This window comes from Mesocricetus auratus, unplaced genomic scaffold (assembly GCF_017639785.1).
Source record: "Mesocricetus auratus isolate SY011 unplaced genomic scaffold, BCM_Maur_2.0 Super-Scaffold_100046, whole genome shotgun sequence".
Taxonomy (NCBI): domain Eukaryota; kingdom Metazoa; phylum Chordata; class Mammalia; order Rodentia; family Cricetidae; genus Mesocricetus; species Mesocricetus auratus.
The window spans coordinates 1,996,161-2,018,524 of record NW_024429223.1 but is presented as its reverse complement, the minus strand read 5'-3'; the positions used below and the strand labels follow the sequence as shown (position 1 = coordinate 2,018,524).

The 22,364-nt window shown below is 54.7% G+C and overlaps 1 protein-coding gene across 2 annotated transcripts; it reads left to right on the top strand.

The window, feature by feature from the left end:
- The first annotated feature begins 561 nt into the window (after positions 1-561).
- Mag (myelin associated glycoprotein) lies at positions 562-15,938 on the top strand. Of its 2 annotated transcripts, XM_040735489.1 has the most exons (12): positions 562-694; positions 2,546-2,600; positions 3,587-3,659; positions 3,777-4,145; positions 6,125-6,421; positions 6,772-7,029; positions 8,308-8,568; positions 13,232-13,519; positions 14,053-14,149; positions 14,430-14,529; positions 14,753-14,797; positions 15,432-15,569. In XM_040735489.1, exons 3-11 carry the CDS (start codon positions 3,614-3,616, stop codon positions 14,783-14,785), a joined length of 1,749 nt encoding a protein of 582 aa, XP_040591423.1. In that variant the 5' UTR covers positions 562-694; positions 2,546-2,600; positions 3,587-3,613; the 3' UTR covers positions 14,786-14,797; positions 15,432-15,569. The 2 variants fall into 2 exon arrangements, with proteins under 2 accessions (XP_040591423.1, XP_040591422.1); XM_040735488.1 differs by lacking the exon at positions 14,753-14,797 and having other exon boundaries at positions 15,432-15,938.
- Positions 15,939-22,364: the final 6,426 nt, after the last annotated feature.

Genomic DNA, 22,364 nt, shown 5'->3' with positions numbered 1-22,364 from the left:
AAGGAAGAAAAGCATCTCTGAGTCCCAAATGTCATGGGGCATTAGCAGAATATATATTTTAACTGGTGGAGATCAGAACTACACAGACAGTCCTTGTCCTCACCAGGGGAGCATGGCTGCCTCACCAGGAGGTCATTGCCGAGGACAAGAAGTGTCAATGAGAAAACAGACCAGGAGAGGAGGCACCCACACAGTTGACTCAAGGCGGTGGAGGTGATGGAGCCGCTGAAGGAGAGGGCGTGTCTCCTCCTGGCAACCGTCTCTCTCTCTGTATTGGCCTCTTGGGACCAAGATCACATTTAATGTTGCCAACAGTTCCTCGAAGACAACCCGTTTCACCTTTCAGCTGGCAACTTTCAGAGACATGAGGCCACTCCCACCTCCCCAGCCCCCGAATTAGGGTGCACATCAATGGAGGAAGGGGGAGGAGCAAGGCGGGCAGACCCCTCATCTTCTCTAGGAAGGAGCTAGTAGGACCCAGGCGTCAGGCTGCCCGGTCCCAGCTTTGTGGTGACAAGGGCCCCTTTGTGCCCCCCTCCCCCGAGGGCAGGGAGGAGCTGGGCCCTGGAGGCAGGCGGCCCCTGGCACCCAGGGGGAGAGGAGGGGCTGACAAGTGGGGGCCCTAGACCCTGGGAAGCCAAGAGACTGTGAGCCCGGTCAGCGGAGCAGAGGGCACCGAAGCCAGACCGTCCAAGTGAGTACTGAGGCAGAGAGGGTGAAGGGGAAGGCGGGGCAAACCACCCCCAGGGGGTCGGGAGCATTGGTAGCCAAGGCACGTGAGGGCCAGGTATGCCAGGAAGTCGAGGAGCGTCACTGAGAACCGGAGGGTCACTCCTTTCAAACGGGACGGGGCGGGCGGGTGGCTTTGGAAAGCATTGGGATCGGAGGGGAGACAGCAGCAGGGCTTTGAGACGAAGAGATAACGGGACGTCAATCATGGACACACCTCATGATGGAGGCAGCTTCTGCCATGCCAGCTCCCCTGAGGTTCCCAAATTTGGGAGAGTTTGGGACAGTGATCTGGGCTGGGGCAGGGGGAGGAGAGGATGCAGAGGCATCAGACACCTGAAGCCACCGTGAGGGAGAGGGCGAGGCCAGCAGGCTGGGAGCACCTGGGAACACCGTGGGGGGGCGAGTGTGTGTCTGCCTCCCCCCGGGGAACCATCTGCGTTAGTGCTCATGAACTCTTCTTCATCATACTTTACTAACGAGATCTGCAGGTGTGGTTTTTCCTGCCCTCACCCCTCCTTTGGATCTGTGCCTGTTTGTTGAAACAGGGCCACTCATAGCCCAAGCTAACCTCCAGCTTGCTAAGGCTGGTTTTGAACTCCTGACCCTCCTGCCTCCCGTTCCACATTCTGGGATGACAGGTGTGCCGTCACCATGCCTGGCTTCTCCAATGGAAATTTAGCACCACAGATCTGATATATTCATATATACATATATGCATTGTGATTCTTTAGAAAAACTTCAATTCAGCATCCTAGCTGAGGACGGCTTGGGCCCCCACCCAAGACCACAGCTTGCCCGAGCAAAGGAGGCTAGTGTGCCCGCCTGTATCACCCATCTGCTTACACTGAACTGGTCGGCTCTCCCCTCTGGGCATCTCCAGGTCCTTCCAGCCACAGCTGCCCCGTGCCCATAGATGTGTCTGGGTGGAGACTCCGTAGTCACCCTTCAGTGCGTGAGCAGGTCCTTGGGACCCGTGAGCGTGACAGCCAGAGCCATGACTACCCAGGGCAGTCGGGTGGTCTGTGCATTGCCTGTGTGTGCATTGTGGATGCTCCCCCGTAGAAACGGGGGCCTCAGGGCAGGGGTGTGTCCTCACGAGTCTCCCAGTCTCCCTTGTGTGAGTCTGTCCTTGCTGGCTGCCGGGCTTCCTACTAGCGTTTGCAAGCTTCTGGGCATGCATCTGTGGGAAGAGGGGGCAGTCGAGGCTGGAGAAAGCAGCCGCTTCAAAATCCTGGCTCCGGTCCCAGGCGACCCACAGAGCGACGAGCGGACCAAGGGGCCATCACCTCTGGCTCTTCCTGGCCCCTTGCAGAGCCCAGCCAGGAGGACCAAGTTCTCACTCATGCCCCACCTACCCCCCCAGGAGGTCCCTAGGATGAGGCACCCACACCCCCGAGGGAACAGGGCTCTTTTGTATTGGTCACTGGCCTCTGGTGAGGGTGGGGACACCCAGGGCCTGCTGCGGTGGGAGAGGGCGGCAGGAATTCACAAGGCATGCTGGGAATGCTGATGTTGTGAAACCCAGTCATTGATGGGACTGGGTCCCTGACTTACCACCCCCAGGCCTCATCTGCTCCTTCACCCCACTCACCACGCGCTGCTCCCCTCAGCCCAGAGCTATCCACTCCCTTCCCTCCCCACAGCTCTCCCACACCCCAGCTTTTGGAGGAGGGGGGGATGTTGTTGTGGTACAGTATCTCTGAGGCTGTGTGGGAGCATCCTGGGTATCCATGGATACCAGAGAACATGGACACACGTGGAGGAGCAGGAGGGAGGCTTTCACCCCCTAACTCCTGTCTGACTTGTATTCTAGGTTGACTGGCATTTCAAGTGGAATCAGGAGATATTCCCAACTCAGGGAGACTGAGGTAAGGCATAAAATACCAGTGTTTTCTTCAGCCCAACAACCCACTTACCGGGCACAGGAGGAGTGTTGGCTCTGTCTTTGCCTGGCACTCTCCGAGAGGTGGAGAAGCAGGACAATGGTGCTTAGGTCATTATTAACCCGCCACTGCCACCCAGGGACAGCGCAGCGTGGCTGCCAAGTCTGCAGACCAAACTGTGTTAGCTCGGGCAAGCTTTAGATGTGACCCCTCCGGACTTTATAGATGTGGCCTGTAATTGTACCTACCTCAAAGGCACCGGAGTTGTAACCCCAGTGCCCACTTGAGCTACGAGAATGCCAGACGTGAGACAAACAGAACCCTAAATGACCCAGCTGAACAGTTGTTCCTATTATTCCAGAGACATCAGGGGCTAAAGGCAAAGGAGAATTGGGGTCAGGAATGAGGTGCCTGGGCCCCTGCTTGGGCTGGGTAACTTTAGGCAGCTTGGTTAACTTCCCCGGTGACTGGGTTCAAGCCTGGGAGTTGTGCCTGTCTTGTGACATCCGGCTCTAGGTAGCAGAATGAGACGCTGATACCTGGCATTTACAAATGACAACGTCAGATAATGTTGGTCTAGGGTGCCCCTCCTGTGACCCTTTTCTTTCCTTCTTTTTTTCTTTTTTTCTTTCTTTCTTTTTTTTTTTTTTTTTTTTTTTTTTTGGTTTTACGAGACAGGGTTTCTCTGTATTGTTTTGGAGGCTGTCAGTCCAGCCCGGCCTCGAACTCACAGAGATCCACCTGCCTCTGCCTCCCGAGTGCTGGGATTAAAGGCGTGGGCCACCACCGCCCGGCTCCTGTGACCTTTTTCAAACTGACGCTTAGCACTCAGGAGGCAGAGGCGGGCAGGTCTCAGTTAGAGGCCAGCCTGGTCTACAGCGTGAGTTCCAGGAGAAGCCCTGTCTTGGAAAACAAACAAACAAACAAACAAACAATAAACAATAACAAAGTTCACCCTTGTCCCTCCACAGCCCTAGCTCACTCACTTGCTGGACAAGATGATAATCCTCACCACACTGCCTCTGTTTTGGATAATGATCTCAGGTAATGCATGGGGGGGGGGAGTGTCCCAGCCCCAACACCCCCGCCTGGTAGGAACTGTTGGAGATAATGGGGTGGACCCTGCGGCTCAGCTTCTGCGCTCCCTCCACCCACCTACAGCTTCTCGGGGAGGCCACTGGGGAGCCTGGATGCCCTCGTCCATCTCAGCCTTCGAGGGCACATGCGTCTCCATCCCGTGCCGCTTCGACTTTCCGGATGAGCTCCGGCCAGCTGTGGTACACGGCGTCTGGTACTTCAATAGCCCCTACCCCAAGAACTACCCGCCGGTGGTCTTCAAGTCCCGGACACAAGTGGTCCACGAGAGCTTCCAGGGTCGCAGCCGCCTGCTGGGAGACCTGGGCCTCCGGAACTGCACCTTGCTTCTCAACACACTCAGCCCCGAGCTGGGGGGCAAATACTATTTCCGAGGGGACCTGGGTGGCTACAACCAGTACACCTTCTCGGAGCACAGCGTCCTGGACGTCATCAGTGAGTCGGTCCCCCAAGCGTGGGTGGGCTCTGAGGGGCTGCGGCAAAGCCGGTAGGAGAGGGAGGAGCAGGTGGGGGTCCTCAGCCCCTGTGACACCCACATGACAGACCCACAAGAGGTCAGTTTAGCTGGATACAAACCCCAGCGCGGCCCACGCAGGTCACTTGGATGACAGACATAAGCAAATCAGGCCCTGAGTAGTCTGACTGCCCTCTGACGCTGTTCTTAGCCTTCTAGAGACATCTAGAGCCAAAGACAGAGGGGACCTGGGGTCAGGGGTGAGGTATCTAGATGCCTGCTTCAGCTGGGTGACTTTAGGCAGTTTGATTAAGTTTTCTGGGCCTTAGCTTCTGCATGCGAAGCAGGGGCTAAGAACAGCATGCATGGTGCTGGATGCCTGGTTTTAAGGCTGGGAGGGGTTTGCAGCACCGCATTTAAGCTCTGGCTGGTGGATGCAGGAGCATGACTCTCAGCACACTGTTTGCCATAGAAACCAGCACTGGAGGTCTCAGGTAACAGCCGGATTCTTGTACTTGCCTTGAATGGTTCTATTCCTGATACGGCGGGTCGGGGGGGGGCAGGATCCCCAAATGGATAACGGTGCTTGCCCCCAAGTCATACAACACAGATAGAGTGTTGACTAGGTCCAAGAGCCAACCTTCGAAACTGTGTTGTCCGGGTGGGGGAGGGAAAGAAATAGGGGGAAAATATCTGCAGGTAGTTATGGCCAGGTTTGGCAATTAGAATAGAGTCCCCTGCCTGGGACTCCTGCTGCCTGGTTTATGAGAGGCTTCCCTAACTGGAGAGATCTTAGGTTAGGTTTCCAGCAGCATCTGGTCTTTGTGGGTAAGCCAGACGACAGCCCTAACACAGAAAGAGACCGTGCCGCACACGCAGCACACCAGAGATACCTGTGACACACCCCCAAGCCACGCACATGCGCCCACACAACATGCCAGCTCCCCACCCCTACAGTATCCCTGTCTCCGTGTTGCTTTCTATTGCTGTGACTACACACAGCAGCCAAAAGCGACACGGGAGGGTAGAGAGTATTACAGTTAACGCTCAGGTCAGAGTCCACCACTGCAGGAGGCCTCCTGGAGGCGGAGCCTGAAGCCGAGACCACGGAGGAGAGCGGCTTACTGGCTCGCTCCGCGGTCTGACACGCAACAGCTTTTCTCAAGCCATCCGGGACCACTTGCCCAAAGATGGCGCTGCCCACCACGCCATAACTCTCCCGCATCAATCATTAACCAAGAAAAATGCTTCACAGACGTGTGCCGTAGGCCCGTACGACAGAGCCGTTTTCTCAGTTGGGATTCCTGCTCCCAGCTGACTCAGGGTGACCCAAAACCAACCAGGACAACATCACATACTCATACACACACACCACCCCCTGCCAGCTGCCCCCCCCATCCAGCAGCTCAGGTAGGGGACCAGAGAGGAACCCAATGAAATGGAATTCACAGATGCCCACAGAAGCAGGGGACAAAAGTCTGAAGCCCAGTTTTATGCTGCCATAGCTGTGGCCTTGCCATCTTCATGCGCGAAGTGAGCACAGCAATAGCATCCTCTCGCTGGGCGTTAGTGGCGCACGCCTTTAATCCCAGCACTCGGGAGGCAGAGGCAGGCGGATCTCTGTGAGTTCGAGGCCAGCCTGGTCTACAGAGCGAGTTCCAGGACAGCCTCCAAAGCCACAGAGAAACCCTGTCTCGAAAAACCAAAAAAAAAAAAAAAAAAAAAAAAAAGCATCCTCTCAATACCCTTGTCGCTTTATTCTAGTGTCCCGATACGCTCGCTCTGCGAAGTGCTGAGGGACAGGGTGGTGTGGGTCGGGGAGGGGACCAACACCAGGGAAGGGTGTAGCTGTGGGACTCCGGGCTTCAAGTCCCAGGAGTGGAGCTGGATCAGCCAGGTGAGCATGACCACGGCCGGAGACTGCTTCCGGAACCTTCCTTTTTCTCCGCTCCATACACAGACACCCCCAACATTGCGGTGCCCCCGGAGGTGGTGGCAGGAAGAGAGGTGGAGATCAGCTGCATGGTGCCGGACAACTGCCCAGAGCTGCGCCCAGAGCTGAGCTGGCTGGGCCACGAGGGGCTCGGGGAGCCCGCTGTGCTGGGTCGGCTGCGGGAGGATGAAGGCACCTGGGTGCAGGTGTCGCTGCTACACTTCGTGCCCACCAGAGAGGCCAACGGCCACCGTTTGGGCTGCCAGGCCGCCTTCCCCAATACCACCTTGCAGTTCGAGGGCTATGCCAGCCTGGATGTCAAGTGTGAGCCTGGGTGCGGGTTGGGGCAGGGGCGGGGCCTGGGAGAGAGAGACCGGGTAGGGAGTCTAGGGGCAGAGCTTGGATGGGTGGGATCTGGGGCGTGGCTTATTGGTGGGCGGTGTATCGGGGTGGACCTGTCTGGTGGGTGGTACCTGGATGGTGGGGCTTGTAGTGGGGAACCTAGGCTGTTTGAGCAGGCTGGGGGCCTCGGATGGAGTTAGGTCTGGTTTGTGAGTCCTGGAGGGGTAGGACCCAGAGGAGGGGGCCTATAAGGTGGGACTTGGGGGCGGGACCTGGGCCGGTGGACCGGGTCTGGACCTGACTCTGGCCTTCTGCCTTATCCCGGGCCTCAGACCCCCCAGTGATTGTGGAGATGAATTCCTCCGTGGAAGCCATCGAGGGCTCCTACGTCAGCCTGCTCTGTGGGGCTGACAGCAACCCCCCGCCGCTGCTGACTTGGATGCGGGACGGGATGGTGTTGAGGGAGGCAGTGGCTGAGAGTCTGTACTTGGATCTGGAGGAAGTAACTCCAGCGGAGGACGGCGTCTATGCTTGCCTGGCAGAGAACGCCTATGGCCAGGACAACCGCACGGTGGAGCTGAGCGTCATGTGTGAGTAACCCCCACCCGGGGTGCACCCCTGCTGGGAACAGACATAGGAAAGGCTTCACTCAGAGGGCCAGCCTTAAACATCGGGAACTTATTTACATTTTAAAATGAGGACAGTCGTGGCTAAGGTTTTTTAACATTTATTTAATTTTTATGTGTGTGTGCGTGTGTGTGCGTGTGTGTGTGTGTGTGTGTGTGTGTGTGTGTGTCTTGTACGTGTCAGGATGCTGTGTGGAGGTTCATTTCTGACTTGCTACCATGTGGCTCCCAGGGATTCATCTCATTCATCTGAGCCATCCCGCTGGCACCCATTGTAGTTTGATGGGAGGGCTGAGGAGACCCCAAGGCATCAATCAGCCCGTTACACAGACCTGGTTGTGATCGGAGAGGGACGCTGCCAGAGTGGGAAACTTAACTGAGAATCAAGCACAGGCCATTCATGCATGCATGCATGCATTCATTCATTCACAAATATGTATTGAGGCAAAGTGCCCAGGGCTGGGGATAATAAAGACAGTCACAGCCAGCGTTCACTCAGCTCTTCCTGACGGCTTCACACACATGCTCTCTGCATCCCCTACGCCGCCCGCTCCGCTCCGCTCCGCTTGCTCGCTCAAGGCTCCCCCAAGCCTTCCTTCCCCATCCTACTTAGAGCTGTGACCACTTGGTGCCTCCTCCCTAAGCTTTTGTTTTCTAAGCACAAATCCTCGGGCTAAAAATGTATTTTATTTCCTTACACAGCACCTTCCCGTAGGGCCTTGCTCAGCTAGAACAGTGCCTGTCACTTACCTGTATGGGTTTCAGCCCAAACTGGATGATCACCTCTATTCTGTGAAGCTGGGACTATTAAGCTCGTTTTTTTTTTTTTCAAATGGGAAAAGCGAGTCCCGGGGTTAAGACTAGAGTCTGCACAGCTGGGAAGGGGTAGGTAGTGCTGGCATCCAAAGCCAAGCTCCCAGGCCACAGATGTGATTCCAGCATTCAGGAGGCTGAGGCAGGAGGATTGCCACAAGTTCAAGGCCAGCCTGGACTGTATAGTGAGGCAAAAGGCCAGCTAGGGTTACATGGCAAGAGCCTGTCTCAAAAAGCAAATGAACAAATAAACAAACAACATTAAAAAAAAAGGACGGACTGTCTTTCCTACGGAATGACAGTTCACGTAAGTAAGACAGCCAGGACTGGATGCTGTAGATATGAGGTGTCAGCTGTCGAGTTTGATGGTGGGAACTGGCCAGCAGATGGAGCAGTTCTCGTGGGTTCTGACACTTTGTCTTGCCCCAGACGCGCCTTGGAAGCCCACAGTGAATGGAACGGTGGTGGCCGTGGAGGGGGAGACTGTCTCCATCCTGTGCTCCACGCAGAGCAACCCGGACCCCATCCTCACCATCTTCAAGGAGAAGCAGATCCTGGCCACGGTCATCTATGAGAGCCAGCTGCAGCTGGAGCTCCCCGCAGTGACGCCCGAGGATGACGGGGAGTACTGGTGTGTGGCTGAGAACCAGTATGGCCAGAGAGCCACCGCCTTCAACCTGTCTGTGGAGTGTGAGTGCCCCTCCCCTCGGCTTCCACCATAGGGCTCAGTGGGGGACAGCTGGGTGACTGGGAGGCACCCACGCATCCCAGCTGGGGCCTGCTTTGACCGTCCCTGCCCCCTGATAAGGATGGGGGAAGCTGAACCCATGCTAACGGCATCCTGGGAACTGGGGGAGCTTTTGACCAAGGGGGTTCAGGACCCTCTGGTCACCGTCCCTCTATACCTTTAAAGTGGCCACTCTGGTATTGTCTCCTGGAAAGCATTGCTGGGCACCAGACACTGATGGGTGTGTTGTATGCAGGGTCCCATTTCATCTTCATGACATCAGTGCCCACTTCATAGAGAAGGAAGCTGAGGCCCAGAGAGATTAGGACGCTTGCCCAAAGCCACGCAGCTAACGCAGCTAAGAAATAGCGGAGTTTGAGAATCAGACCCTCTGGCTCCATTCTGCGTTACATGGGGTTGACCACCCTGAGCTCATGCACTGACTGAGCCGTAGCGATGTGCTCTCGTGAGGTGGGATGTGGGAGCAAGGGGCCGCCATTGCTGATGAGCAGACTCAGCACAGTCAGGGGGATGCAAAGCTAATGTCTTGGGAGGGAAAGTAATTATTACACTGCCACTTTAGCACCTGGCCCAACCTCTCTGTGAACGACTCCCTCCACTCTGTCCCCCCCTACGTCTGGGTTCACTACAGGAGTCTCAGTTTTTTTTTTTTAAGATTTATTTATTACATTTGCAGTGTTCTGCCTATGCCTGCATGCCAGAAGAGGGCACCAGATTGAATTGTAGATGGTTGTGAGACACCATGTGGTTGCTGGGAATTGAACTCAGGACCCCTGGAAGTGCAGTAGGTGCTCTTAACCTCTGAGCCATCTCTCCAGCCCCCAGGAGTCTCAGTTTTGACTCCTCTCTCTCCAGTTCTCCAAGAATTTCCCAGCAAAGAGTGCTACCTCCTTGTTTACAGGTCGCTAGGCTTCTCTCTCACCTTTGCCTGACTTTTAGTACCGGTCTCTAAGGTCTCTAAACGGCACTTCTTACAGGGCTGAGGATGAAACCTTGTGGGTGTTAGGCAGGGTCTCTACCACAGAGCCACGCCCCAAACCCTCACTGGGGAATTCTAGGCAGGGGCTCTACCACTGAGCCACACCCCCAGACCCTCATTGGGGGATTCTAGGCAGGGGCTCTACCACTGAGCCACACCCCAGCCCCTCACTGGGAGATTCTAGGCAGGTACTCTACTCCTGAGCCACATACCCAGTCCCAGCTCCTTCTTCTACAAAAGGAGCTGACAAAAGCACCTCACAATTAAGATGGCCATGAGGGTGAAAGGAATGTGTCCTATGCATTCTTATATTTTTTGGTGAGCCTAGCCTTTAATAGCTGAGCCATCACTCCAGCCCTTAGATATCGTCGTCTCATTCCATTGGCTTTTCTTTGGGACTCAAGCCTGGGTGCTTGTCACTGCCATCAAAGCTCTGTGTGCTTCCTCTGCTAGATGCTTTATGTATACAGATGTAAGCATTTGGCTGGGATGCTAAGCATTTCATACATGCTCATTCATTCACCATTCACCGGGCTTTGGAGCCCCATAGCCTCTTGTGAGCTAACAGCACCTCCCCTTCTCCAGGGACTGGGAATGTAGCCCACTTGGTAGAGTGCTTAGCTAGCGTGTATGAAGCCCCAACTTCCATCCACAGCATTGCAGAGTGTTGGCATGCCCCCCACCCCACCCCTCCTCCCAAATGCCAGCAGTCAGGAGGAGGAGGCAGAAGACTCAGAAGTTGCCCTTGGCTACCTAGAGAGCCTAAGGCCAGCCTGGGCATCTTCATTTTCTTTGGTGTTGATAGGGGAGACAGGTTAACTAGCTCACGTTTCCAGGCTACAGCCTGTCATTACGGGGACGTCACGTTACCAGGAACCTGAAGGCGCTGGTCACGTCACAACCACAGTCAAGAGCATAGAGCATGAATTAATGCCAAGCTCAGCTCTCTCTCTCCTTTTCGTTCAGTGTGTGTCAGGGGACCGATGACCCCATAGACTGATGTTGCTCGCTTCCAGAGTGGGTCTTCCTTCAGCAAACTCAATTAAGAAAAATCCCTCACGGCCATGCCCACAGGCAAGCCTACTCTACACAACTCCTCACTGAGACCCCCCCTTCCCATGTAATTCCAGTGTTGACCATTAACACTACCACACCTGGGTACCCAGGGCTTTCTCAAAAAAGAAACCCCAAACCAAAGCCCCCCCCCCCCCGACCTTTATTTACCTATCTTGAAGGTTCACTGGCCACACTCAGCCAGTAGATGGCAGAGTTGGGATGTTAAAGCCAGGTACTCCAAAACTTCATTGTTTGAATCACGCCAAAGGGTTCCGCAGTTCTTCTGAAACTTCTGAGAAGCCAAAAAGATATACACACACTCAGTTAGGGTCCCAGCACTCTAGCATCTGGAGTGGGCACTTGTCACCAGCGTGTGGGCTGTGATGTCCTGTGTTTCAGAAATGTTCTAGAATTCTCTTTTAGTTCAGATCTGTCATGTCCTCTGGGCTGAGCTGAGTGTACATGGGCCCTATTGGTTTTAACCCTGCAGACTCAGAGACATAGGCATCGAGGCTCCAACTGGAGTTTACCCATCCCCGGGGTAGATTTGTCTGCTCCTGAGACTTTCTGCCAATCACCATTACTGGCACTGTCCTCTGGGCCTGGGGATGGGCAGGGTCAGTGAGGTGGTGGTCTTCTGCCCATGTGAGCAGATTTGGGTCGGAAGTTACTCAGTACCAGCACTTGGTCTAGAACCAGCAGAGAGAGGTCACATAGTTTATGATAGATGAACACAGTTTAAAGGCGGGCTAGGGAGATGGCTCGTGTGTTACATGCTTTCTGTACAAGTGTGAGGACCTGAGTTCAAATCACATGACCCCATGCTAAAAGAAAAAAAAAAAAAGAAAACCACATGCGATGATGGCAGGCACCTGCAATCCTAGTACTGGGAGCAGAGACAGGAGGATGCCAGGGACTTGGTGGCCAACCAGTTGGTGGACTCTAGAATTAGTGAGAGACCTTGTCTCAAAACAATAAGTGGAGAGCCGGGCGTTGGTGGCGCACTCCTTTAATCCCAGCACGCGGGAGGCAGAGGCAGGCGGATCTCTGTGAGTTCGAGGCCAGCCTGGTCTACAGAGCAAGTTCCAGGACAGCCTCCAAAGCTCCAAAGACATAACATCACTCTCTGGTGTCCACACATGCATATATGTACAACTGCACATACATATGCACAGCTCTCTCTTTCGTGCTCTCCCCCTTACACACACACACACACACACACACACACACACACACACACACACACACACACTTAGCTGGGCATGATGACTCAAGCCTGTCAATCCCAGCATGCGGGAAACAGAACCACAGAGAGCTCCAGGCTGTTCAGAGAGTTCCTTAACACGCCTGTCTCAAAACAAAAACAAACAGAAAGCATCCCTCCGTGTTCTAGTATAACTGCTTTTCTGGACAAATGAAAGAAAAAACCCACCCTAGACTGCGTGTGTAATCAAAGCTATGGAAGCTAGGTGGATGTGGTGATAATGAAGATGGGAATCAGGATTCAAGGAGTCTCCGGGAAGGAAGAGAGTTGGGGGGCATCACCAGGGTCAGGGGAGAGGAAAGGAAACCTCCAAAGGAGACTTTAGCTCGGATGGGTCAAATGACCAAAAGCCACAGGTCCCTTTTGGAAAACGTCACCCAACCACGACGAGAGGCGAGGGCCGAAGTTAGAGATGGCGCAGGAGGGAGAACACAGCTGTTTCGTCCCCAGAGCAAGGCTGGGGTCACCTCAAAGGCAGAGAACACAGCTGTTTCGTCCCCAGAGCAAGGCTGGGGTCACCTCAAAGGCAGAGAACACAGCTGTTTCATCCCCAGAGCAAGGCTGGGGTCACCTCAAAGGCAGAGGCAGGAGAGTCTCACAGGGCATGTCCCAAACAGCTGGGCTGATATGGGTCAGGATGCCAAAGAAAGAATCCTTGGATGTCATGGTGGGCCACGTGAGGTGTCTATTACGAGAAGTAGTGTGCATGGGGCACGGTGGTGTCCCCATCATGTGAAGAGTGAGAAACGAGTGCCTGTCATTTTGAACTCAGGTCTCTCTCTCTCTCTCTCTCTCTCTCTCTCTCTCTCTCTCTCTCTCTCTCTCTCTCTCTCTCTCTCTCTCTCTCTCTCTCTCTCCCCCGTCTCCCTGTGACTGCCATTGAACACAGTGTAAGACAATGTGGATGCTGGTGTAGGCTGGTGAATTTGTTTGTTTGAGACAGGGTCTCACTGTGTAGCCCTGGCTGGCCTGGAACTCCCTAAGTAGACCAGGCTGACCTCGAACTCACAGAGACCCACCTGTCTCTGCCTCCTGAGTGCTGGGATTAAAGGCAGGCATACACGATCATACCCAGTGCTGGCTAGTGTATTTCAGTGTTTGGGGAGGATCTAACCATTTTGCCAGGGCCTGTGAAGTCCCGGTTGTTGCTGGGCTGTGTTCAGTCGGAACGGACAGCATGCAGTGGGCGGGGTTACAGAGTGGTTGGTAGTCCATGTAGTTCTAGGCCAGGACCCACACAGAGCTAGCTTGCCCACCTCTGGGCACCCTGGCCTTCTCACCCTTAGTGTTGGTTTTAATCTTGCAGTTGCTCCCATAATCCTTCTGGAGTCACACTGTGCCGCGGCCAGAGACACAGTGCAGTGCCTGTGTGTGGTGAAATCCAACCCGGAACCCTCGGTGGCCTTTGAGCTGCCGTCCCGAAATGTGACTGTGAATGAGACAGAGAGGGAGTTTGTGTACTCCGAGCGCAGCGGCCTTCTGCTCACCAGCATCCTCACACTACGGGGGCAGGCCCAGGCCCCACCCCGGGTCATCTGCACCTCCAGGAACCTCTATGGCACCCAGAGCCTAGAGCTGCCCTTCCAGGGAGCACGTGAGTGACATGATCTGGGGGTGGGAGCCATGGGGAGCTCTTGGATCCACCCCACCCCCTACTCCTGCTGATGGACCAGCTTTGTAGACTGATGAAACAGCAAAACATGTTATCCAGACTCGTCATCCCAGCTATTGGGAGGCCGAGTCAAAGAATTATGAGTTCTAAGACTGCATAGACAATTTACTAAGACTGTAAGTAGCTCAGTGCTGGAGCCCCTGCTTAGAATCCCCCAGTGAGGGGTTGGGGGTGTGGCTCAGTGGTAGAGCCCCTGCCTAGAATCCCCCAGTGAGGGGCTGGGGTGTGGCTCAGTGGTAGAGCCCCTGCCTAGAATCCCCCAGTGAGGGGCTGGAGCCCAGGGATCAAGCATTTGCTTAGTACTTGGGAGTTCCTGGAGTTCAAACTCCAGTACTGAAAAAGCTAATTCTGTAACTGTTGAGCAGAGGCTGCCTAACATTTTGAGTTCTGACTCCCTGGGGTGTCCTCAGGCTTACCAATAGCCCTGAGGGTTCCTGCCCCTTCTCTGTCCCTAGACCGGCTGATGTGGGCCAAAATCGGGCCGGTGGGTGCCGTGGTCGCCTTCGCCATCCTGATTGCCATTGTGTGCTACATAACCCAGACCCGCAGGAAGTGAGTGCCCACCAGGCTGGTCTGGGGATGTGGAGACTCCAAGCAGGGTGGTGGCAGACTCTGAGAGGCTGGGCGAGCTAACCCGGGTGGTTCTGTATGCGCAGGCTGTACCAAGAATGTGTCTCCCTGGGGACATGTTTGTCTGAGTTCTATGCTGCAGCCTTCCCCTGTCAGCAAGCACAGAAGGCCTGGAAGCAGGCAAGGGAGGGAGCCACTGCGGTATGAGGAGAGGGTGACCCAGGAGTCCCCAATAGAACTGACATGTCATGTCTCCCTGCAGAAAGAACGTCACAGAGAGCCCCAGCTTCTCTGGGGGAGACAACCCTCATGTCCTGTACAGCCCCGAATTCCGAATCTCTGGGGCCCCAGATAAGTATGAGGTGAGGGCCGCACCCCTCCCTGCCTGTGGCTCCTGGCTAGCCAGGGAATGTGGCAACCAGGGCGGAAGGGAGGCCAGTCTCATGGGAGGGCCTTGGGAGGGCTGGATTGGGCTGGTGTTTGGGGAGAAGGTACCTTGGAGGCTCCAGTGGGCTGGGGCGGGTGGGGCCTGGGTAGCCCCGCCCTCCCTGCCTGTGCCTGTGACTGCATTTCCTTCTTCAATAGTCCAGAGAGGTCTCTACCCGGGAATGTCACTGAGAGCCCCAGGAGGTAGGTCCCGGGGGCCTCAGTGTGCCAGCCTCCAGGCCCTAGCTGGGCCTCGGGGTTGGGGTGCATGTGTGTGTGTCCCAGTCAGACGTCCGTGGTACCCTTTGGTCAATCCCAGCCTCGCTCAGCAACCCTGGCCTTGTCCCTTCTGTCCCTTCGCTGAAGCCCTTTTTTGCTGTCTGTGGCCGTTGTCCTATTGTGTGTCCAAATGCTGTGGCGCAGGAGTCAGGAGTAGACAGTGGGGGAAGGGGAGAGTCACGCCCCTAGAATAAACTCAATCTCTCCAAGTGAGGAGAGTGGCCCCGCCCCATACCCAAAGGCGCTTGCAACCTTTCCAAAAGGGTGGCGCAACCAAGATTTAATCCAGCGAGGTGTTCTGGGTTAAATGCTGCACCCTAAGGTTGCTTTCTCAAAGAGGGCTTCCTGGAGCCTGGAATTCCTAGGCGAATGCCAAGGTGAGCAACTAGAAGATAGCAGTGTTATCTTGCAAAGCCCCCCCCGACCCCGGAGAATGGGGCTCAGTGACTGTGGAGCTCCCTGAGCTGGTGGCCCCCGAGGAAGGGGTGCCAGCACCCCAGCCTTTGCATGGCGAAGTCACAGAGGATCCCGCTGACAGTCGTCTTTCTCCCCTCCACAGAGCAAGAGGCGCCTGGGATCTGAGAGGAGGCTGCTGGGCCTTCGGGGGGAGCCCCCGGAGCTGGACCTCAGTTATTCCCACTCAGACCTGGGAAAAGAACCCACCAAGGACAGCTACACTCTGACAGAGGAGCTGGCTGAGTACGCCGAAATCCGAGTCAAGTGACGAGGCTGGGGCTGGCCCTGCGGCTCACCCCCCAGCAGGGCCCTCGCTGGCCCCACGGGCTGTGGGCTCCCTCCCTCCTGAAGGTGGCAGGGTGAGGGCAGGGAGGGGCGCAGGGCAGGAGATGGTGAGGTCCTGGGGGCCCCCCCGGCCTCCCGTCCTTCCCAGCTGCTCCTCCTTGACAACACGCCACGCCCACATTGCCTTCCATTTAACCTCAGCTGTTTAGAGGGGCTTTCTGTCTGTCCGTGTTATTTATTGCGATCCCTTTCCCTGTCTACTGTCCCCCTACCTGGCCCTGGGACCTGTACAAAAGGGACATGTAATAAATGTCCTAATGCCAAATGCCAGTCTAGACCCATCCTTTGGAGGAAAGGGGGTTGTATCAGTTATTTTCCTCATGGCTGCAAAAAATACTGGACAAAACCAACTTTGGCAATTACGTTTCTGTCACTGTGAGAAAATCTCATAGCCACAAGCAAGGGAAGAAAGGGTTTATTTTTTTTTAATTTGTGTTTAAAGATTTATTTATCTTCATTTCATGTGTGTGTGTGTGTGTTTTGCATGCGTATGAATATACCGTGCCCGGGACCTGCAGAGTCAGAAGAACTGGAGTTAACAGACAGCAGTGAGCTGTGATGTGGGTGCCGGGAATTGAACCCAGGTCTTCTAGATGAGCAGTGAGTGCTCTTAACTCCCGAGCCATCTCTCCAGCCCCCAAGAAAAGGCTTATTTTGTCTTATGGGTCCAGTAGAGAGTTCATCCTGATAGGAGAGACTTGGCAGGAACAGGAAGTTGGCTGGTCACATTTTTATCCACACACAGGCATCAGAGAGAAAGAGCAGGAAGTGGGACACACTCAAAGCCCGCCCCCTGCCCCAGTGCTTTGGTTCATCCACTAAGGCTCTCCATCACCTCCACAAACTACCCTGACCAGCAGGGCATGGGAGGGGGGTCGAGCCCATGGGACCCTGGAATGGTGGAACAAGAGATACAGAGAACTGGCAGCAAGACAGACTTTCCCATCAAGCCGCGTTGATTGAGGCTTATACAGAGGTGGGGGACCACAGCATCTCACAGGTGTGTGTTGGCTGCCCTGCTGTCCCTCACCAGCACACTGAACTTCGAGCCTTCACCTTCCCAAACAAATAAGCTGTGTACTGAACCCCTCGAGGAAGACGGAGCTGTTGTGAGCAGGGATAAGTCCCCTGAGGAAAGGGCTGTTTGGTGGGGAACGTCTATTCACCCCAAATACTGCACCCAGGACACATACAACCATCTGACTCAGCTCAGTGAATCCAGGGCTTGACCATGATTAGTTACTCCAAGACAACTGCATCGCTGAATAGCCCACCCCAGAACGGGTGGTGTCCCACAAAAGTCCATGCCTAGATTGTCCTAAAGGCTTGGAGGCAGCATGGCTGACCGGAGAGTCTCCTCTCCTCTCTCCAGCAACTGTTACTGCTCTATAGCCTCATGGAGGCGCCTCGTGAAGCCAGCAGCCGTCTGGATTTGGGAGCTTACTAGAAAGGAAATTCATCCCCTTCCCCACCCACACTGTAGGACTCAAATGTTGTAGCTGTCTCGGAAAGCTGAGGGTCCCTGATGTTTGAAGAACGGGAGTGCTCGAGTCTGGGAGGTCTAAGTGGCTTCTTTGTGTCTCCCCATTTGCTGGTACCTGTAGAGTCCGGTTTTGAGCCACAGGCTCTGCCTCTACAGCTACTGGGCGGCCCTGACACTTTGATCCAAACTACTAGCAACTCGTAGGGTCCTGGGTCTCCCCCAATCCCCTGCAGCTGTCAGTATTACAGGGTCAAGGACAACCAGGCTCATACACAAGACCGAACTGCAATTCGTCCCACCTGGGCCTCAGGAGATTAGTGGGGCCTTCAGAGCACAGGACAGCAGTGAGGCTTAGGGTCTTAGGGGTCAGGGCCCCTGCAGGAGAGTTCCAACTCTGTCAAGACCCCCCCACACACACAAGTGGTAGCCCAGCTTGTAAAATCCCAGGAACTAATCTGTGTGTGGTGGCACAGGTTTATAATCCCAGCTCTCAGAGGCTGAGGCAGGAGGATCACCACGAATTTGTGGATAACCCCAAACCACATAGTGAGTCTGAGACCAGCTGGACTATATATATATATATATTTATTTATTTATATATCAAGACCCTACCTCAAACCCAACACCAGGAGTAGAGCCAGGGCAGCAGGGCGAGGCGAGGCTGAGGATAAACCGGTGTCTTTTGAGACAGCTGGCATGGAAGTTTGCTCCAATTCCCACATGCACACCACACACGGGTGGGCACACCCTGGCACACCTTTCCAACAGACCCAGGCTCCAGCTGGGCTGGCTTGGTAGAAGGGCATCCTGAGGACTTTGCCCTGGGGAGAAGAACGATGTCAATAAGCAGGGCTAGGGGGATAACCTCGCCTCCACAGGTACAGTCTGGACCAGCGGCTCTCAGCCTCCCTAAGGCTGGTTTCTTGGTTCTCAGCCTGCCTAATGCTACGGTCTTTTAATGAGTTCCTCATGTTGTGGTGACCCCTAACCATAACACCATTTCGTTGGTGCTTTTTTTTTTTTTTTTGGTTTTACGAGACAGGGTTTCTCTGTATTGTTTTGGAGGCTGTCGGTCCAGCCCAGCCTCGAACTCACAGCGATCCTCCTGCCTCTGCTTCCCGAGTACTGGGATGAAAGGTGAGCACCACCACCGCCCGGCTCATTGGTACTTCTTAACTGTACTCTTGCTACTGTTATGAATCATAATGTGAATATCTGAGATGCAGGATGTCTAATATCTGACCCCAGTGAAAGATCATTCGATGCCCCCAAGGGGGGTCGCGACCCACAGGCTGAGAAGCACTGGTCTAGAGCCATGCTGGTTCGGGAGTTGATCTAGACAGGGTGTTCTTGTTAATGCATCGTCTCGTGTATGTCATAACAAAAGCAGCACCCTGAAACAGTGTTTTCTTAGGCAATAAAAGGCTAGAAAGAGACCAAGACAAAAAAGCAAAGTTAAGGGACTTGAGAGGTGGCTCGGTGATTGAGAGCACTGGCTGCTCTCGCAGGGGACCTGGGTTTGGTTCCCAGCATTCATGGCGGCTCCATGAGTTACAAGCATCTGCAACTTCAGCCCCAGGGCATCTGGCACAGTGGATATGCACATGTCTAGGCAGAACACTCATATGCATCAAATAAAATCAACAAATAACAGAGAAAGGAGAGTTAAAACCGAAAGAAAAAAATATCAAGGAAACTGGGTTTGGTGGTGGTGCACTTCAGTCATCCAAACTCTTAGAAGGCTGGGCCACGCGTAGTAAGATGATGTCACAATGCAAAGAATCGAGTCAATTTCTAAAGATGCGTTTGTCTTTGTATGTCTGTGTGTTTGCCCGCTCGTCTGTGTGTGGTGGTCAGGAGAGGAGGCCAATGCTCCCGGAGCTGGAGTCGTAGGTGGTTGTGAGCCGTCTGAGCTGGGTGCTGGGAACCGAACTCAGGTCCTTTGCAAGAGCAGCCTGTGCTCTCCACTGCTGTGCCGCCTCCCCAGCCCCTCCAGTGAGCTGGTTTAAAAACAAGAACAAAATGGAAACATTCCAGGCCATTTTACAGACAGGGCCCCGGAGATGAAGGCTGTGTCCAAAAACAAAACAAACAAACAAACAAAATCGCCTGTATCATTTACTTCTCTCTCATAGCTGTGACAAAGCCCTGGCAGAAGCAACTTAAGGGCAGAAGGATTTCTTTTGGTTCAGTTTCAGAACATCATGGCTGGGAAGGCGGGGCCAAGCTTGTAATGGCAGGAGTGAATGATGGAGGCTCCTTGAAGTTTAGCAGATCAGGAACCAGGCAGTACGGACCTGACCAGAAGCCACCTTCAATGGTTGCCTCCAGTTATCCAGGGAGGCACTCCTGCTAGCTAAGTCAGCATTTCAAAGGTTCCACTGCCTTCCAGAAATAGCAACACACCAGCTGGCATGATCCTAAAACAAAAACAAAAAATAAATTTGGTAATCAAACACCGGAGCCCGTGGGAGACTTCTCACATTCACATCCTAAGGCCATCTCTCAGGAGGCTAATGTCCCTTGAGATGCCCAGAAGTCAGGCCTGGGACTTCCTCCATGCATCTCCTGAACCCCAAGAGAGGGTCACGTGTGATCAGCGAGCCAGCGCCAGGCCCCAAAGAAGCCACCCCTGACCTCCCGGAGCCGACTGTGAGAACAAGACAGGTGACACCCGGATGAGCAGGTGTCCTGTCCCTGCTCCTCAGATAGTTAGGACAAAGCGTGACGTAGGTCGGGTGTCACAGGAGGTTGCGCTTATAGGGAGCGGGCTCTTTGGGCGGGGCCTGGGGAGAAAGAAGGAGGCAGCCTGAGCTCCGTTGTGGAAAAGGAAGAGTTCTAAGGAGAGCCGCAGCCAAGGGCGAAGCCCCACGGCCGTGATGTATTTTGTTGCCTTTGTGGAGAAAGGAGCTCGCGTGTCTGAGCAGAGGGATGGAGGAGGCGTGGCTGTCCGAGGGAACTGGATCAAGGGGAGCTTCGAAGGTCATGGACAGGATGCAGATTTTACCCTGAGCAAGACGGTAGCTCTCGGTGCTTGGAAGAATGCCCAGGAGCGTTCTGAAGACCAATGGTAGATTCGGACAGCTGTGGACAGAGGATCTCAGAGTTCGTGGTCATCAGTGGAGAGTGGGGGACAGTGGGGGGTCGGGACCCACGGAGGAGAACCATTGCAAGGCCAAAGGGAAGAGAGGAGTCCAAGACGGCCCCTGCTGCTTCCTGGGAAGAATGAGGGTGGGTGGATCCTAAGAGAGGCTTCCTCTGGCCGTGTCTGGGGACAGGAAAGACAGTAGGTGTCCCTACCTTGAGAAATACCAATAGGGCAAGAGTGGAAACCAGGACACTGAAAGGTTCAGGCGTTACGCTGGCCTGCTCTGTCACCTGACAGGATTCACTCAGGCAGCACTCTGGCCAGCCCAGGGTTCCATGAGACCCAGTCTGCACGCAGGTGCAAAGGACCCCTTTAAAGGACAGATCCCGGCCGGGCGTCGGTGGCGCACGCCTTTAATCCCAGCACTCGGGAGGCAGAGGCAGGCGGATCTCTGTGAGTTCGAGGCCAGGCTGGACCAACAGCCTCCAAAACAGAGAAACCCTGTCTCGTAAAACCAAAAAAAAAAAAAAAAAAAAAAAAGGACAGATCCCTGCCTGCTTACTCTCTCTCTCTCTCTCTCTCTCTCTCTCTCTCTCTCTCTCTCTCTCTCTCTCTCTCTCTCTCTCTCTCTCTGTCTCTGTCTCCCCTCTTTTGGTCTCACTATGAAAACTATGGTTAACGTGCTCTCCATGGCTCCGTCCTTCATGCCGGTTCTTATTCCATAATTAACAACAGACACAATGACTTAGAGAGCCAGAGTTAGAGCTCCAGGGTTGGGGCGGGGCGGGGCTGACTGGAAGAGAACTAGCTGGGTCTCCTGGTCTCAGAGACTGCATATGCTGCATATGCCGGACACGGAGGACACCCAGGACCGTGCCGTGGTTATGACACAGGCCTCTTTGTTCCTCTGGCCCCACCAACCTCCTGAACGGTCCTAGACACAGATTCAAGACAGACACTGAGGTGGATTCCGGTGGGCAAGAAGTTTCTCAGAAGGGCTGTAATGTCATGGACAGACAGACAGACAGCAGCTCGTCAGGGGCCCTGAGTTCAGGCTCCCACATCAGAGACAGACAGCTCCTGAAGAGAGGAGTCAGGTCCACATGGCCCAGCTGGATACCTTGCCATAGCTCCCTGAGGAAGGGGTTTCACAGTGCAACCCTACAGCTGGGATCTTTGGTTCCTGGGCAGCTGGTAGGGAAGGGGGGGGCAGGATGTGTGGCGGGACACCAGCTTTGATGTGAGCTCACTTCCCAGGTGAGACATCTGAACACCCGGAAGTCGGTAAGCTGGAGATGCTCAGCGCAGTCCGTGGGTATCTGGGAGAGGGGAGGGGCTGCAGGCACTGTGGCCGGAGCAGCGTCTGGTCTGGACTCTAACAGCCCATCTCCTGAGTCACTCTGGGCTGAGATGGCACAGTTTATCCCTGACCTGTCCCTACCCCAGATACAGGCTCCGGGCAGGTGGGGCTCCATTATCTTCACGGTTTTAATAGGCTACAGATGACGAATGTCTACATCTAGAACTTTCCCCGGGCTAGTCTGGCTAAGCAGGGTTGAGCTCTGACAACAGTGGGGTGGGACAGGGGCCACAGCTCAGAAGGAGTCACATCCCTTCATCCCCCATCATCCTCTGCTTCCTCGACGAGAGGTGTTCACCCCACAGGCAGGACAGACAGACAGGCAGAGTGCCGTCGCCACCCCAAAATCCAATCTCCCTGAACTATCTTCCCTGGGGAGTGAGTGGGAAGGAAGCAATGTCTTACTCTCAAGGGTCTTTCTGTCCCATCCAGCAGTCAGAGGCGTGGCCTGTCAATGCGACTGAATACCCAGAGAAACAGCTCAAGGGAGGAAAGGGATGCTTCGGCTGATGTCCACCGTGCTGGGGAAGGCAGGGCATTGTTGGAGATAAGGACTGAGACTGGAGCCAGGGATTGGCTGAGACCTTCAAGGCGCATCTCTGCTGTCCCGCTTCCGCCACTGAGACCCCACCTCCTGAAGGCCCCAGGCATGGTCTCTCAAAGCTGCACCATAAACTGGAGACCCGGTGTTCAAAATATGAGCCCGTGGGGGACCTCACAGCTACCACGGAGGTTTCCACAGTGACGGCGGTGGATACCT